We start from the raw sequence: 17,951 nt of genomic DNA on the forward strand, positions 1-17,951 counted from the left end.
TGTCTCAACAAGGTCACCTCTTATTATTCTAAACTCCAGTGCTTACCGGCCCAACCTACCCAACTGTTCCTCAATAGAAAATCCCTCCATACCAGGGATAAACATTCTTTGACTGTCTCCAATGCCAGTATACGTTTCCTTAGATAAGGGGACCAAAACTGTTCACAATATTTCAAGTGTGGTCTAATTAGTGCCTTGTATAATTTTAGCAAGACTTCCCTATTTGTATACTCCATTCCTTTTGAAATAAAGGCCAACATTAAATTTGCCTTCCGTATTTGCACGCTCGCATTTTGTGATTTACGCGCAGCCTCCAAATCCCTCTGTACTGCAGCTGCCTGCAGTCTTTCTCCATCGAAATAATATTCAGCTTCTTTATTCTTCTTACCAAAATGTATAATATCACTTTTTCCTACATTATATTCCATTTGCTAAGTTTTGGCCCACTCACTTAACCTGTGAACATCCCTCTGGACTCTGTCATCCTCACCACTTGCCTTCCCACTTATTTTTATGTAATCCGCAAGCTGTCCTGAATACATATCATGAATTTTTCCTCAAGGCTACCTCTGCCAATTTGATCTTCCCAATCCACATAACGATTAAAGTCACCCGTGATTAATGTACTGCCTTTTTTACATAATCTCATTAGCTCCCGATTTATTTTCTCTTACAGAGTAGCTACTGTAGGAGAGACCTATAGACTACCTGTTCCGATCCAAGATCATTTCTTGCTATTGTGCTTATTCCACCTTGTCCCAACAAACCTACGATACCACCTTTAGCTTTCTGCTTGTCCTTACGAAAAGTCCCATACCTCTGAATACTTAGTTCCCAGCTTTGATCTCCTTGTAACCACGCCTCTAATGGCTATAAGTTCATAGTAAGAGTTTTAACAACACCAGGTTAAAGTCCAACAGGTTTATTTGGTAGCAAATGCCATTAGCTTTCGGAGCGCTGCTCCTTCGTCAGATGGAGTGGAAATCTGCTCTCAAACAGGGCGCAGAGACACAAAATCAAGTTACAGAATACTGATTAGAATGCGAATCTTTACAGCCAATCATCCTAATCAGTATTCTGTAATTTGATTTTGTGTCTCTGTGCCCTGTTTGAGAGCAGATTTCCACTCCATCTGACGAAGGAGCAGCGCTCCGAAAGCTAATGGCATTTGCTACCAAATAAACCTGTTAGACTTTAACCTGGTGTTGTTAAAACTCTTACTGTGTTTACCCCAGTCCAACGCCGGCATCTCCACATTATAAGATCATACCCAACAATCAATATGTAAATAAATGATATTTATTTGCACACCTAAAATAATGATAATTGCATTATAATTCATTGTTGCATTAAGTGGAATGAAATTATCGAGATAATTACCTCTCTTGTTCCCTTCCTCAAACAAACAATAAACTAAAACAAGGTTTGCCTTCCACCATTACAAACAATGCAGTGAAAACAGATTTTCAACGATTTAACAAATAATACATTAGATATCCATGCCTTTGTTAGCTTGAGACGTGTCTATTATACTCCTGGTTGGCTTCCCTAATATTATTCTCTATAAACATGAGGTAATCCAAAATTCTGCGGCTGTGCCCTTAGATGCATCAAGACCTGTTCGCTAGTTGTGGCTCTGCTCAGTGACCTACATTGACTCCTGGTCAAGCAATGCCTTAATTTTAAAATTCTCATCCTTGTTATCAGGTCCCTCATCCCTTCCTATCTCTCTAATCTCCTTCAGTCTCACAACCCTGCAATATGCTTGAACTTATCTAATTCTGGCTTCCCCAATTTGAATTGCTCAACCATCAGTGGCTGGCTTTCAGCTACCTAGTCACTGAGTTCTGGCATTTCCTCCCTAACATCTCTTCCTTTCTCCTTCTCTAACTTCCTTTAGGATGTCCATTAAAATCTACACTATGACCAAGCTTTTGATCTGTCCTGATATCACGTTGTGAAATCTTCCATGAAGCACCTTGGGACATTTCATTATGCTAAAGGCACTATATAAATACAAGTTGCTATTGTTGGTATTTAGTGGACATTTCTTGGGTTTAAATCATATTGCTGCCAAAAGTCATGTCATTTGGAACATAAATTCCGTTGCCAGTGATTTCAAGTTCACAGTTACATTGCATATCACAAAGATCCAAGTTTTTGGATGCTATTTCTGTTCAACTCATTACTGCCTTTTGAAGACAGTTTTTGCAATGAAAAACTACTTATTTCCTGGTCACAAGCAACAGGTTGTTCAGTAACAAAATAATACCCTACTAGCAAATCAAACATCACTGTTCACTAATGATTAATTTTTTTCAGAACTGTGAAATTAACCTGCTAGGTAAGCATAGATCAATTTGCTGACCCTCCTAAAAATGAATCATTATTTCTGACACAAAAACAAGAGCTAAATCAGACTTGCTGCGAAGGTTCTCATTATACTTGTCTAACCTTTTCACACACACACACATTTCAACAAGAGAAAAATAATTGGTTCAGCATGCAGTTGGACACTATGTTAAATCATTAAAATCATTTAGGTTAAAACTGTTCTATTTAATTTTTCACTCATCTTTTAACAAACTTCATTTGCACGCATGAGTAAATGGTAATCCCACATTATCTTTAATATGTTCCCTTTTATCAAATCCTTTCAATTTTTCCTGTCAAAGGGAAGCAGTATCTATTCAATGCAATTGTGCCTGAATTACTAATACATATATAAGCCGGAAGTCAAAACTAATGTTGCCCAAGCCACTAGTCTCAAGAAATTCATGATTTATTTGATTTAAATATGAACAACAAACTTTTAATTAGGTAAAAGGGATACAATATAGTTGATAGATCACATTACTGAAATGTCATCCTTTCTCCAAGTGTTCTTCAGACACAACGGGCCCGAATTTACCAAAACGGACGCAAAATCGCGGTAAAGTTGGGCGTCGGGGGTGTGATGTCCCAGCCCCTGGGGGGGCTGGGTGTTCCGCTGAGGTGAATAATGGGAGGGGTCAGCCGCAAAGTGGCAGCGGAACCATTCCCCCCAGGAGAATGATACATCACACCCCCTCTCATCCCGCCCCCCTCCCCACCCCCAGGGGATGATTGGTCACACCTCCTCCCCCCTCCCCCCCCTCCCGCAGAGGATGATACGTCACACCTCCTCTCCCCCCCCCCCCCCCCCTCCCAGGGGATGATCGGTCACACACACACCCCCCCCCCCCCCCCCCCCCCGCCCCGAGGATGATATGTCACACCCCCTCTCCTCCTACCTGCTCTCTCTGCTTTTCTCTTTCGCACCCGGGCGCGCTGCTTCAGATTTTTTTCGAACTGCGCATGTGCAGTTCAGAGCTCCAATCGTTCCGGCAGCGTTAAGCCTCGCCCACAGCGCGAATCGGACTGGAGCCGGCAAAACGCGTATGGGCGCGCTGCAAAGAGGATTCCGGGCTCGGATCTATTTGACGCCCAGATTCAGCACTTAGACTCAAAATGGTAAAATCAGGCCCATCATGTTGGCCCTAAAATAATTTGACTTGACCTAATATCACCAGCAACAAAGCTGATCCAGAGAATTTTCTTTTAGGCTGCATCATTCTTAAAAGTACTAATCAAATCATTTCTAAAAACATTGGGCATCTTGGATACCTTTTTAATCAATGGTACAATTATTTAGAATATACCATACAGTTTATCAGTAATTAAGCTACAATATATAATGTATCCTGATGAAGTATTTTCATGATGTGGAGATGCCGGCATTGGACTGCGGTAAACACACGTGAGAACACCATCCACCAGGTACACACACTTGCAACTTGGCCAACGTCGTCGACCTGATACGCTGCAGGAAAGGATGTCCTGAGGCATGGTACATTGAGGAGACCATGCAGATGCTACAACAACGGATGAATGAACACCGCTCGACAATCACCAGGCAAGAGTGTTCTCTTCGTGTTGGGGAACACTTCAGCAGTCACGGGCATTCGGCTTCTGATCTTTGGGTAAGCGCTCTCCAAGGCGGCCTTCATGACACACGACAGTGCAGAGTCGCTGAGCAGAGACTGATAGCCAAGTTCCACACACGAGGACGTCCTCAACCGGGATCTTGGGTTCATGTCACACTATCTGTAACCCCCACGACTTGCCTGGGCTTGCAAAATCTCACTAACTGTCCTGGCTGGAGACAATACACATCTCTTTAATCTGTGCTTAATCCTCTCTCCACTCACATTGTCTGTACCTTTAAGACTTGATTACCTGCAAAGACTTGCATCCCAGCCATTATTTTGTAAATTGAGTTTGTGTCTTTATATGCCCGTTTGTGAATGGAAATCCCACTCACCTGATGAAGGAGCAGCACTCTGAAAGCTAGTGGCTTTTGCTACCAAATAAACCTGTTGGACTTTAACCTGGTGTTTGGAGACTTCTTACGAAGTATCTTCAGGCATGATTATTTTTGCCTTTTCAAATATGCCATTTATTTCCAGCATGTTTATTTGTTTCCGATTTCTAGCATTTCCAGTTATGCTTCTTTACAGCCATTTGTTATTTTGTTTTACGTAGAATATCTATTTTTCTTGCATATAATAAAGCAAATTAACATAATTCTTATCTTGTGAATGCTTACTTATCATGGTTTTCAGGTTAAATTAGATATAAATGTGGTAGTGTTTCCACTTTGAGTTCAATCAGGAAACTACGCTCAAACAGGCTTGAACGTACTCTAGTTAGATTGCGAATCAAGTTTCTGAAGTTTCTGACAAAATGCATTATATACATAATATAATCACAAACACAAAATCTTCAAGGAACCAACGCAATGGAGCAGCATAATATAATGTTACTGTTTTTATTTATCGCCTTTCCATTAAAAAGCATCCCTTGATGCATTTAAGACTAACAACTGTGAGAAGTATTTTTAACGTGTCCAGTCCTCTACCTTGAGTAAGCCGATTTAAAATTCTCAGAAGTGATTTATAAGATACTGTGCAAAACAATTAATAGCTTAATTAGTGAACTTCAGTCAGTTTCTTAGTAAATTAACAACTTTTAAAGGTGTTTGTGCACGTAAGAAAATGTGACTTCCTTAACCCGCAATAATCATAACCTCAAGATTTCAACTCAAGATGTGGCCAGTTTTGTGGCTGAGGCCGGATGTAAGCAAACTGAACCTTGGAACAGCACAACCGATGGCAAAAAAACAAAAAGTTGTTTTGACCCATAACTCTTGCTTAAAATTCCTTCATCTTTCGCATGTGTTCAACCGACCCTGCCTGGGTTGTACCAATAGTGCTGACATAAACAAGCAAAGCCTCTACCCCATTATCTTAGAAGCTCAGAAATTTGCATCACAGGATAGCTAATGTAGATTTTTTCAAAGGTTCCACATAAGAAAATGTTATGATTAAACATCTGCAGCTGTTTTGGTCTGTTCAAATTCCACTATATCTTTGAAATACACCAGCAGGTTAGATCAGGACCCAACCTACCAATGGTATCAGCATACCTCATTAGGACAGGTACACCAGTTAAAGAAAGAGTTGACATGGGGACCACCTGGGTGTCCAACTGTGGCCAGGCCATTGGGAAAATCAGTTTCCAATTTTTGTTTCTCTAATATTGAAACCAAGGTGGCAGGAGACCCAGCACCTTGAGCTTGAGATTCTGTGGCCTGACTTTTTAGTCACTTCAGCATTTGGGGGAGATCACAGACCAATGGTACAAAATTTGTACGCCCTCCATGGCTGCTTGCCCCCTCAAAATTCAGCAAAGCCAATGTTAGTCGCCTGGGCAAATACTGACACTGAAAATCTACAAAGCCAATAACTCTACCTTTTGGAGCACTGCTGGAATAAAGTTGAAGTTAAGTTAAAGTTAATTTATTAGTCACAAGTAAGGTTTACATTAACACTGCAATGAAGTTACTGTGAAATTCCCCTAGTCGCCACACTTCGGCGCCTGCTCGGGTCAATGCACCTAACCAGCACGTCTTTCAGACTAAGTATCATCACAGCTAGAATGAAAAGGCATTGTATTCTGAAATTATATGCTATGACATGAGAACTTAATATTTCATGTAATTTGGCCATGGAAGCTCATTGTGACACTGGACAAAGGGAAACAGTAAATGATAAAGATATTAAATTCTATTGCACATTTACAGTTGAATTCTCTGCATTGGTACTAAGACAACTGTTATTTATGATATATTTTAATTACCCAGATGGGTGTGCAGGGCACAATTTCGAAATTTGCAGATTACACAGAACTTGGAAATATTATGAACTGAGTAAAGAGGTTTGGGGTTTTATGTGCACAAATTACTGAAGACAGCAAGATAGGAAGGAAAGTGGTTAAAAAGGTACACGGCATCTGGGGCTTTATAAATCGAGGCATAGAGTACAAAAAGCAAGAAAGTTATGCTGAGCTTTTATTAAATTCTCCCTTGTCCTTAACTCAAGTAATGCAGCCAATTCTAGGCACAACACTTGAGGAATGATGTGAAGGCTTCAGTGAGGCTGTGGAAATGGGTCCCGAGATGGGGAATTTCACATTGTTGGATAGATTGAAGAAACTGGGGTTAACACTGCACCAGGGATCTGGGTTCAATTCCAGCCATGGGTCACTGTCTGTGTGGAGTTTGCACACACTCTGCATGTCTGCGTGGGTTTCCTCCAGGTGCTCCAGTTTTTTCCCACAGTCCAAAGGTATGCAGGTTAGGTGGAATGACGGTGCATAATTGCCACTTAGTGTCCCAGGATGTGTGGGTTGGATGGATTAGCCATGGTAAATGTGTGGGTAAAATACTCTGTCAGAGAGTCGGTGCAAACTGAATGGGCCTAATGGCCTCTTCTGCGCTGGAGGGATTCTCTGACTGACACACTGAATATGTGATGATGCATCAGCATTTAACCTTTAGTGTTATCTTCTTTTCGCAAAAGAATGTATACACATCTCAGTAAAAAATGTACTCACCACAGCTCTAAACCGTCCTCCAGCAGATAAACATGGGGTGGCTGGGAGACATCTGTACTCAGTTGAATAACTGGCAGCAAAAATGGGTAGAGATTTTTGCTATCCGCTCCCAAACCCTAGAGGTAAGTAAGCAGAGTGAAAAGTGAATAAACAGTTCCATTTCATAGTGGGAGAAAATTGAAATATACCTACGTGTGCACATACAAACATATAATTCACATCTCCAAATATAACATGCATTACTTTCTCAAAAAACTGCTCAAAAATTATGGATATGTATTACACATAGGCATCCCTCTCCTTCAGGTACCACACCCTAACAAAGCATTGGCAACCATGGATTTTCATTGGATTTGTCCATGATTAAGTTTGACAAAGTACTGCAGTGGTTTGCCATTACCTTCTGCAGAATGGCTGATCAGGAAACTCTCCTTCCCCATGAGGTATATTGGAATGATTTACAGGCTGATAATCTGCTTGTTTGGCCACATAATGGAGGCACCTTCGGTGATCATCAAGTCGTGAAATGGGGTTTGAATCTGGAGCTTCTGGCTCACAGGTAGAAATGTTACCACTGTGCCACAAGACTTCCATACACAAAAAAAACCATGAAAGTAAAAGTAGAAGACAAAAATAACTGCCGGATCAAGGTAAGAAAAAGGGCTCACATTGCCAATCAGGAATCAAATGCAACATTGGCATGTTCTCTCTATGCCTTTCCTCCCACAGTCCAAAGATGTGCAGTTTAGATGGATTGGCTTTGCTAAATGGTTCTTTAGTGTCCAAAGATGTGTAGACTAGGGAAGTATAAAAGGACAGTTAAAAATAAATGCATTGCATTCCAAATAAAACTGGACTCAATGGGCGGCATTCTCCGGCCACGCTCACCTCAAAACCAGAGAATCCCACCTGAGCTCAATGGACTTTTGCATGTTCCGACCCGCCTGCTACAATTCCCGTGGCGGGCGGGACAGAAGAATTCCGGCCAATAATTGACAGCGAGAAACCAAGTGCAATAGGAATAACCAAAACATAGCCCAAAAATCTAAGAAAGTAGTAGTAGTCGGTGTCTCTATGCCATGAGTAGTCGGGACAAAGGTACACCTTTGGAGTATCTGGTCAGCACAGCCGAAGAACTGAAGTTGTGCTTGTGAGTTGTTGCAGACTCAGGGATCCAGGGGAACGGAGTCTCAGGAGACAAGACATCCTGCGATGTGGACGACCGTTGAGGCTGTCCAAACTGGATGGACTTTTGGAGAATTCCGAGGTGAGATCTTTGAAGCTGAGAACTGGAATCCCTCATCAGAGAGAGAGAATTTCAATGAGACTGGTTGACTCGCAGCGTTTACTGATGCCTGGATGGGTGTTGAGAAATCTGTCTTTGTCACACCTATCATTTATTGGTTTGCCTGCTAATTCACATGTAGCTCATATTCACCCAGAATGTTCAAGTACAAAATAGATATTGTAAAATGCTTCATCTTTCTGACCTCGTATAGTAAAGTTCATTTTTGTTTGTTCAAAATCCTTGGGATCTTGTGGCTTTATTCTCTTAGCAATGGTCTTGAATCTCAAGCTTTATTTATTTTAAACAAAATGTTATTAAGTCCTGATGTGGAGATGCCGGCATTGGACTGGGGTGGGCACAGTAAAAAGTCTCACAACACCAGGTTAAAGTCCAACAGATTTATTTGGTATCACGAGCTTTCGGAGTGCTGCTCCTTCATCAGGTGAGTGAAGGGTTGGGTTCACAAACAGGGCATATATGGACAACGACTCAATTGCAAGATAATGGTTTGAATGCGAGTCTTTACAGGTAATCAAGTCTTTACAGGTACAATGTGAGTGGAGAGGGGAATAATCACAGGTTAAAGAGGTGCGAATTGTCTCAAGCCAGGACAGTTAGTACGATTTTGCAAGCCCAGGCCAAATGGTGGGGGTTACACGTCGTGTGACATGAACCCAAGATCCTGGATGAGGCCATCCTCATGCATGCAGAACTTGGCGGTCAGTTTCTGCTCGGCGATTCTGCGTTGTCATGTGTCTTGAAGGCCACCTTGGAGAACGCTTACCCGAAGATTGGAGGCTGAATGCCCTTGACTGCTGAAGTGTTCCCCAGCAGGAAAGGAACACTCCTGCCTGGTGATTGTCGAGCGGTGTCCGTTCATCTGTTATCGTAGCGTCTGCATGGTCTCGCCGATGTACCACGCCTTGGGACATCCTTTCCTGCAGCATATGAGGTAGACAACGCTGGCCGAGTCGCATGAGTATGTACCGTGTACATACTCATGTACATACCCATGTACCTGGTGGATGGCGTTCTCACGTGTGATGATGGCATCCATGTTGATGGTCCGGCACGTCTTGCAGAGGTTTCTGTGGCAGGGTTGTATGGTGTTGTGGTCACTGTTCTCCTTCAGGAGAACAGCGATCCTAACTTGCGGACTAAGTCCTTAACTGGATCTTACTAAAAACTTAGGAATCTGGCCCAGGATCATAACACCCTATTCAGGAAAGGAGACCAAAAGCAACAAGCTATAGGCCAGTTCATCTAACAACTATCATTGGAAAAATGCTGAATCCATTAAGAAAACGGTAGCAGGACATTTAGAAAATCGTAATAAAACCAAACAGAGTCAGCAGGGTTTTATGAAAGGAAAATTTTGCTTGACAAATTAAGAGTTCTTTGAGGATGCAACAACTCAGGTGTAATGCATTGGATTTCCAAACTGCATTCAACGAGGTGCCACAGAAAAGGGGAGTACACAAAGTTCATGTGGTTAGGAATAATATATTAGCATGGATAGAGGATTGGCTAACTAACAGAAAACAAATAAAAACTGGAAACTGGAAAAACTCGGCATGTCTGGTAATACGTGCAGAGAGAGGAACAGAGTTAACGTTTCAAGTCCTTGATGAATGTCTTCCGAAGAAAGGGGATGGAGAATAAAACAGGGGAATTCTTGCTACAACAGTGCAGGGCATTGGTAAGATCACACCAAGAGAGCTGTGTACAGTCTTTGTCTCTTTATTTAAGGAGGGATAATGCACGCATTGGGGGAAGTTCAGAGAAGGTTCAGTCGGTTGATTCCTGGGATGATGGACTTGTCTTATGATCGAGATTGACAAGTTTAACCCAAGTTGGAAGAATGAGAGGTGACCTGATTGAAGCATATATGATTCTGAGGGTGCTCGACAGGGTGGATACTGGGAGGATGTTTCCGCTCATGGGTGAATCTCGAAAGAGTGTGGCACAGTTTCAGAATAAGGAATCTTCTTATGAAGTTGAGGAGGAATTTCTACACTGAAAGGGTCATTAAATGTTGGAATTCTCTATCCCAGAGAGCAGTCGAGGCTGAGTCATTTAAAATATTCAAGGCAAGAGGAATTAGACAGATTGATAATGTGCAAGGGAGTTGGGGGTTATATGGGGTGTGAGGGGGGGGGGGGGGGGGGGGGGGAGGCAGAAAACGGGAGTTAATCTTATTAAATGGCAGAGCAGGCTTGAAGTGCCGAACAGCCTACTCCAGCTGTTATGTCTTTTATTCTTATAAGGAATCTTTATATGCAACAAGTGCAATGACCTGACACTCAATTCCTACCAGGCAGAGACAACTAATTAGTGGATAGACTCTTGAGAGTAATCAACTTACAGGGCTAAGGGTATAGAGCAGGGGAATAAGCTTGATTGATTTGATCTACAGATAGCCAGTATTGGCTTCATAGGCTGAATGGCCTCCTTCTGCACTATAATAACTATGTAACTGGCCTAATAACTCTGGTTTGCATCATATTTTGCTCAATAATGATCCTATATTATAGGTGCTATCTAAATTTAACTTGTTCTTGTTGTTAGAACATGTAGTCAGGGGATGAGTAGCAGAAAGGATTGCCTACTGAACAGAAAAGAAAGAGCAAGGTGTTAAAGGTAGTTACTCAAATTGGAAAAAGGTTAGGTGTTCTACCAGCATCAGTACTGAGGCCATTGTTGTTCACCATTTACTGATGATTTGGACTCAGAAATCTGAAGTATAATTTCAAAATTTGTGAACACCAAATTGGATATTACATTTCAGACAGGAGGGCTGCGACATAATGCAGGTGTTAATAAAATTGTGTGTAATTGGCAAATGAATTTCATTATATGTAAACATGATGTGGTACATTTTGATAGAAAGATTAAGGCTGGAATTCTCTGATGTATGCTCCGCCACCACTGCCAGTGAGAACAGAGAATTCGGTGCCCAACCAAATCTCCATTCACTGCAGCGGGACTAGAGAATCCCAGTCATGGGCGAGGTCAGAGATTTCTGCCCTTAGTGTCTAAATCAGGGTAGAGAACTCTGGGTACAGTTATGTAAGTCACAAAAAGCAGCAACACAGGTTAATAAGGTCATAACAAAGTTTATTTAGCATTATGGTTAACTTCTTTACATCTCCCCTAAAGAATTATGTTAAACATGTATAAAACTTTAATTTGATGATATTTGGGATACCATGAATAGTTTAGGTTCCATGTTAATTAGCTGGATATAGAGGCACTTTAGAAGATGCAAAAAAGACTGACTGGAATTTCAAAACTTAGAGGTTACATACATCAAGAAAGTTTGAATAGGCTTTATCTTCTAGAAGAGAGAAGACTGAAGGGTGATCCAATTGAGGTCTTTAAGATTATGAAAGAGTTCAATAAAGAGGATGTTTCCATTTTAGGGGAGATGAAAACTAGTGTCTATAAATTTAACATAGTCACTAATAAATCAAATGGGAAATTCAGGAAAAACCATCTTACCTCAAGAGAGTGGTTAGAATGTGAAACTTATTACTGCAAGCAGTAGTTGAGTAGCACAGATGCAATTAAGGGGAGGATCGATAGACACACAAGGGAGAAATGAATGGACGGATATGTTTGAGGTTCGTTGAAGGGTGATCCTGTGGCCCATTAACACTGATATAGGTCTGTTGATCAATTGACCTGTTTCTCTGCTGTGCAATAGTACATAAAACGTGCATTTACGTGGCAGTTCATCATGTCATCAGGACATGTCAAAATGCTTCACATCCGAAGAATTCTTCTATTGAGTCTAAGGTACTTCTATCTTGCAAAGCAGCTAATTTGTACACAAAAGATTCCACCAAAAATGGGTTCATTTATAGATCAATTTGTCTTTGATGATCTTGGGTGAGGGTGCAATGTTGGCTAGGATACTTGGTGCATATGCTACAACTTCTTGATAGAATGCTTCACTCTTTTGCCTGGAACAATAGATATATCATAGGTCTAATGCAGGAGCACCATTATTTGGTGAAAATGATAAATGTGGGAACGAAAGGCACAATAAGATAGAATCACTTAACTGAAGTTGTGGAAGAAAATATAATTGGATTCAAACAATCCTTTAGCAACAGCTTTTCAGAAAAGTCCATTAACTTCCATTTATCCGGTGACAGAAAATATAATTCCTTCAATTAGTCAACATAAATGGCAGCTCACCTCTAATAGAACAAAGATTCTCTATTACAAACTTTAATGCACCAAAAGGGTACCTTATTCTATTCAATTCCAAATATTTTGTGGAGCAGCAAATACTTTCACTGCCTTTTCAGCTGTCTTACATTTGGTTCAGAGCTTTGAGAGCTAAATAAAGGCAATTGTCTGCTTTGGTTGATAGCTACCCTTGCCGTTGCAGTACCTGTCACACTGATATTTATGCTATATACTATGAAAGCAATGTAGAACACAGTAATTTAAACAGAGAATTCCCTGGTTGACGCATCGCAAAAGATCAATACAGTTATTATGACGGTTGGTATGAGCTGCTGAAAGCATTCAGAGTTGTAAACCTCAAGATGGTTATGTCCAAAGGAAGAGTGCAACAGAAAACATTTACCACCAGACTTTCTCCAATGAGCATCTTGCAAATAGAAAACATTGCAACAATAACTAACAGCCTAAACTATATAATGTTTCTTGGCCTGGAATTTGCCTGAAGTCCGGTCATGAACCATAGTTTAACTATTTCAAATTGCTCGTAATCTGAGAATATGTTTTCTCAATTTTCTCTTTTTTCGAAAACAAAGCCTCACACAAGAGTACAGGTTCATGAGCAGCAATGGCTCACCACTGACTCAATAGCGAGATGACATTCTTTTTCTCTTGAGTTAGATGGTAACAGCCGTCCATATAGTTTACTGCAACATTGTCAGGTACTCCTGATATTGTGCACAGCTGGGCTCCCAGAATTGTTCAAGTAATGGATTTCATTACAATTCAAAACCCAGTGGAAAGAAAATGTGCTTATTAAAGTTGTACCTGAACTAGGTGAATTAGTGTGGTGAGAATTGCACAACGCAGCATATTGTGATCTTCAGATTGCTTCCATAGCAAAGGCAAATATTGCACCAAACATCCAACATATGGCCGAATCTATAAATAAAACAAAATCTGTTAGGGCAACAAATTGGAGAAAGAATGAAAAAGGTTAATTATGTACGAGTAGATTGTTCATCAAATGTGTAGGGTGGGCATGGTGGCACAGTGGTTAGCACTGCTGCCTCACAGTATCAGGGATCTGGGTTCGACCCCGAACTGCGTGGAGTTTACACATTCTCCGTGTCAGCGGGGGTTTCCTCCCACAGTCCAACAATGTGCAGGTTAGGTGGATTGGCCATGCTAAATTGCCCCTTTGTCTCAAGATGAGTAGGTTACAGGGATTGGTAGAGGAAATGTGGGGTTACGGGGATAGGCCCTGAGTAAGATGCTCTGTCGGAGAGTCGGTGCAAACTTGATGAGCTTCCTTATGCACGGCAGTGATTCCGTGATTCTAAAATAACATGAACGAGAATGGTTACAGTACACTTTGAAAGGTTAAGTTACACTGAAAGTTACTCATGGCAAGTTGCAATGTTTAAAATCAAGATTAATAGGTAGGCTGCTGCAAAAGATGCTGCAGTCTATTTCTTCCGAACTGAATATGTCATTTAATTTTGGTGGCATCCTTGCCTAACTGAAATGCACATTCTCCTTAAAGCCTCTTTGATCAAACTTTTAGCGATATCCTAACACCTCCTTTAGTACAGCATTCATTTTTCTGCTTCACCTTGGATAGAGCAGGGACAGGAATGGTTGTTACAGGTTCCAGGGTTTAGATGTTTCAGTAAGAGCAGGGAAGATGGTAAAAGAGGTGGAGGTGTGGCATTGTTAGTCAAGGACAGTATTACGGTGGCAGAAAGGACGTTTGATGAGGACTCATCTACTGAGGTAGTATGGGCTGAGCTTAGAAACAGGAAAGGAGAGGTCACCCTGTTGGGAATTTTCTATAGGCCTCCGAAAAGTTCCAGAGATGTAGAGAAAAGGATTGCAAAGATGATTCTGGATAGGAGCGAAAGTAACAGGGTAGTTGTTATGGGGGACTTTAACTTTGCAAATATTGACTGGGAAAGCTATAGTTCGAGTACTTTAGATGGGTCAGTTTTTGTCCAATGTGTGCAGGAGGGTTTCCTGACACAGTATATAGATAGGCCAACAAGAGGCGAGGCCACATTGGATTTGGTACTGGGTAATGAACCAGACCAGGTGTTAGATTTGGAGATAGGGGAGCACTTTGGTGATAGTGACCACAATTTGGTTTACTTTAGCGATGGAAAGGAATAGGTGTATACCGAGGGGCAAGAGTTATAGCTGAGGGAAAGGAAATTATGATGCGATTAGGCGAGATTTAGGATGCATAGGTTGGGGAAGGAAACTGCAGGGGATGGGCACAATTGAAATGTGGAGCGTGTTCAAGGAACAGCTACTGGGTGTCCTTGATAAGTATGTACCTGTCAGGCAGGGAGGAAGTGGTCGAGTGAGGGAACCGTGGTTTACTAAAGAAGTTGAATCTCTTGTGAAGAGGAAGAAGGAGACCTATGTTAAGATGAGACGTGAAGGCTCAGTTAGGGCGCTTGAGAGTTACAAGTTAGCCAGGAAGGACCTAAAGAGAGAGTTAAGAAGAGCCAGGAGGGGACATGAGAAGTCCTTGGCAGGTAGGATCAAGGAAAACCCTAAAGCTTTCTATAGGTATGTCAGGAATAAAAGAATGACTAGGGTAAGATTAGGGCTAGTCAAGGACAGTAGTGGGAAGTTGTGCGTGGAGCCTGAAGAGATAGAAGAGGCGCTAAATGAATATTTTTCATCAGTATTCACACAGGAAAAAGACAATGTTGTCGAGGAGAATACTGTGATACAGGCTATTGGACTAGATGGGATTGAGGTTAATAAGGAGGTGTTAGTAATTCTGGAAAGTGTGAAAATAGATAAGTCTGCTGGGCCGGATGGAATTTATCCCAGAATTCTCTGGGAGGCTAGGGAGGAGATTGCAGAGCCTTTGGCTTTGATCTTTATGTCGTCATTGTCTACAGGAATAGTGCCAGAAGATTGGAGGATAGAAAATGTTGTCTCCTTGTTCAAGAAGGGGAGTAGAGACAACCCTGGTAATTATAGACCAGTGAGCCTTACTTCTGTTCTGGGCAAAGTATTGGAAAGGATTATAAGAGATAGGATTTATAAGCATCTAGAAAGGAATAATTTGATTAGGGATAGTCAACACGGTTTTGTGAAGGGTAGGTCGTGCCTCAGAAAGCTTATTGAGTTCTTTGAGGTGGTGACCAAAGAGGTGGATGAGGGTAAAGCAGTTGATGTGGTGTATATGGATTTCAGTAAAGCGTTTGATAAGGTTCCCCACGGTAACCTATTGCAGAGGATACGGAGGCATGGGATTGAGGGTGATTTAGTGGTTTGGATCAGGAATTGGCTAGCTATAAGAAAACAGAGGGTGGTGGTTGATGGGAAATGTTCATCCTGGAGTTCAGTTACTAGTGGTGTACCGCAAGGATCTGTTTTGGGGCCACTGCTGTTTGCCATTTTTATAAATGACCTGGATGAAGGCGTAGGAGGATGGGTTAGTAAATTTGTGGATGACACTGAAGTCGGTGGAGTTGTGGACAGTGCAGAAGGTTGTTGCAGGTTACAGCGGGACATAGATAAGCTGCAGTGCTGGGCTGAGAGGTGGCAAATGGAGTTCAATGCAGAAAAGCGTGAAGTGATTCATTTTGGAAGGAGTAACAGGATTTCAGAGTACTGGGCTAATGGTAAGATACTTGGTAGTGTGGATGAACAGAGAGATCTCGGTGTCCATGTGCATAGATCCCTGAAAGTTGGCACCCAGGTTGATAGGGTTGTTAAGAAGGCATACGGAGTGTTAGCTTTTATTGGTAGAGGGATTGAGTTTCGGAGCCAGGAGGTCATGTTGCAGCTGTACAAAACTCTGGTGCGGCCGCATTTGGAGTATTGCGTACCATTCTGGTCACCGCATTATAGGAAGGATGTGGAAGCATTGGAAAGGGTGCAGAGGAGATTTACTAGGATGTTGCCTGGTATGGTGGGAAGGTCTTATGAGGAAAGGCTGAGGAACTTGAGGTTGTTTTCATTAGAGAGAAGGTTAAGAGGTGACTTAATAGAGGCATACAAGATGATCAGAGGATTAGATAGGGTGGATAGTGAGAGCCTTTTTCCTCGGATGGTGATAGCTAGTACGACGGGACATAGCTTTAAATTGAGGGGTGATAGATATAGGACAGATGTTAGAGGTAGGTTCTTCACTCAGAGTAGTAAGGGCGTAGAATGTCCTGCCTGCAACAGTAGTGGACTCGCCAACATTAAGGACATTTAAATAGTCATTGGATAAACATATGGATGATATTGGAATAGTGTAGGTTAGAGGGGCTTTAGATTGGTTTCACTGGTTGGCGCAACATCGAGGGCCGAAGGGCCTGTACTGCGCTGTAATGTTCTATGTTCTATTTTCCCACATTAAAGGTTTCATATAACTGCAACTTAGCAGAAAACATTATGAGGGCTTAAAATAGGTCACAGGAGCCACTAGCTATTTCCCACAAAATGGAATTAATTTACACGAGAATGGTAAGCAAAAGAGTCATTACTAATGCGTTGCTCCTCAGAAGTCCTCAGCGTCATTTTATTCCTTAGATACCATTGCATTCAATTTGCTCAGATTAGCATTTCGGTTATTGATAGTCATAGCATCCCTACAGTGCAAAAGGGGGTCATTCAGCCCATCGAGTCTGCACCAGCTCTCTTGCAGAGAACATTCTCCAGGCCCTATCCCCATAACCCCAAATATATACCCCACTAATTCCCTAAACTACATCTTGGGACACTAAGGGGCAATTTAGCTTCGCCAACCCACCAAACCTGCACATCTTTGGACTGTGGGAGGAAAACAGAGCACTCAGAGGAAACCTACGTAGACACAGGGAGAACATGCAAACTACACACAGACAATCATCCAAGGCTAGAATTAAACCTGGGACACTGGTACTATGAGGCAGCAGTGCTAACCACTGTGCTACCATGCCACCCTACATAATCTATATTTCTATACCTTACTGGAAGAGGCAATTGTACTGGGATAAAAGACATTCAAAGTGAGCAAGAAACTGTGAACGACTGTTTATCAAATGCAATTGTTGGAAATTTTGTACTCAAAAAGATAATTACGGACAAGGAAGCATTCAAACCATTTTAGTTTATTCATAGAGAAGCACAACAAATTGTCTCACTAGAAAACTGATTGGTTTTTAATAGAGGAATTCTAGGGTTTTTGGTCCATCACCATCCAGAAATCCATTCCATGTGTAATTACTGTGTGAAGAAAAACTTTTGTTTTGCTAATTTGAAGCAATGCTGTGTCTTGGAAGTTCATTTTTCTGTACTTTTGAAGACTAACCTTTATCAGACACTTAATACTTTTTGTCCAACCAGAAGGTTGCTAACAACAAGCAGCTATTTCCCACAAAATGGAGATAATTTACATGAGGATGGCATGCAAGAGTCATTACTGATGCATTGCTCCTCAGAAGTCCTCAGTGTCATTTTATTCCTTAGATATATAAATTTGAGGTTATTCACTTTGGAAACA

General features: G+C 41.6%; 1 protein-coding gene across 12 annotated transcripts in view; it reads right to left on the reverse strand.

Moving 5' to 3' along the window:
- The window catches only part of ipo11 (importin 11), a 548,937-nt gene that overhangs the window by 269,946 nt on the left and 261,040 nt on the right, over positions 1 to 17,951 (reverse strand). For all 12 annotated transcript variants that reach the window (XM_078218342.1, XM_078218361.1, XM_078218371.1 and 9 more), the window contains 2 exons: positions 13,286 to 13,399; positions 6,976 to 7,091 (listed from right to left, as the gene is read on the reverse strand). In XM_078218342.1, coding sequence (XP_078074468.1) covers positions 6,976 to 7,091; positions 13,286 to 13,399 — 230 coding nt within the window. The remainder of the gene's footprint in view (positions 1 to 6,975; positions 7,092 to 13,285; positions 13,400 to 17,951) is intronic.

Source organism: Mustelus asterias, chromosome 1, assembly GCF_964213995.1.
Source record: "Mustelus asterias chromosome 1, sMusAst1.hap1.1, whole genome shotgun sequence".
NCBI classification, from domain to species: Eukaryota; Metazoa; Chordata; class Chondrichthyes; order Carcharhiniformes; family Triakidae; genus Mustelus; species Mustelus asterias.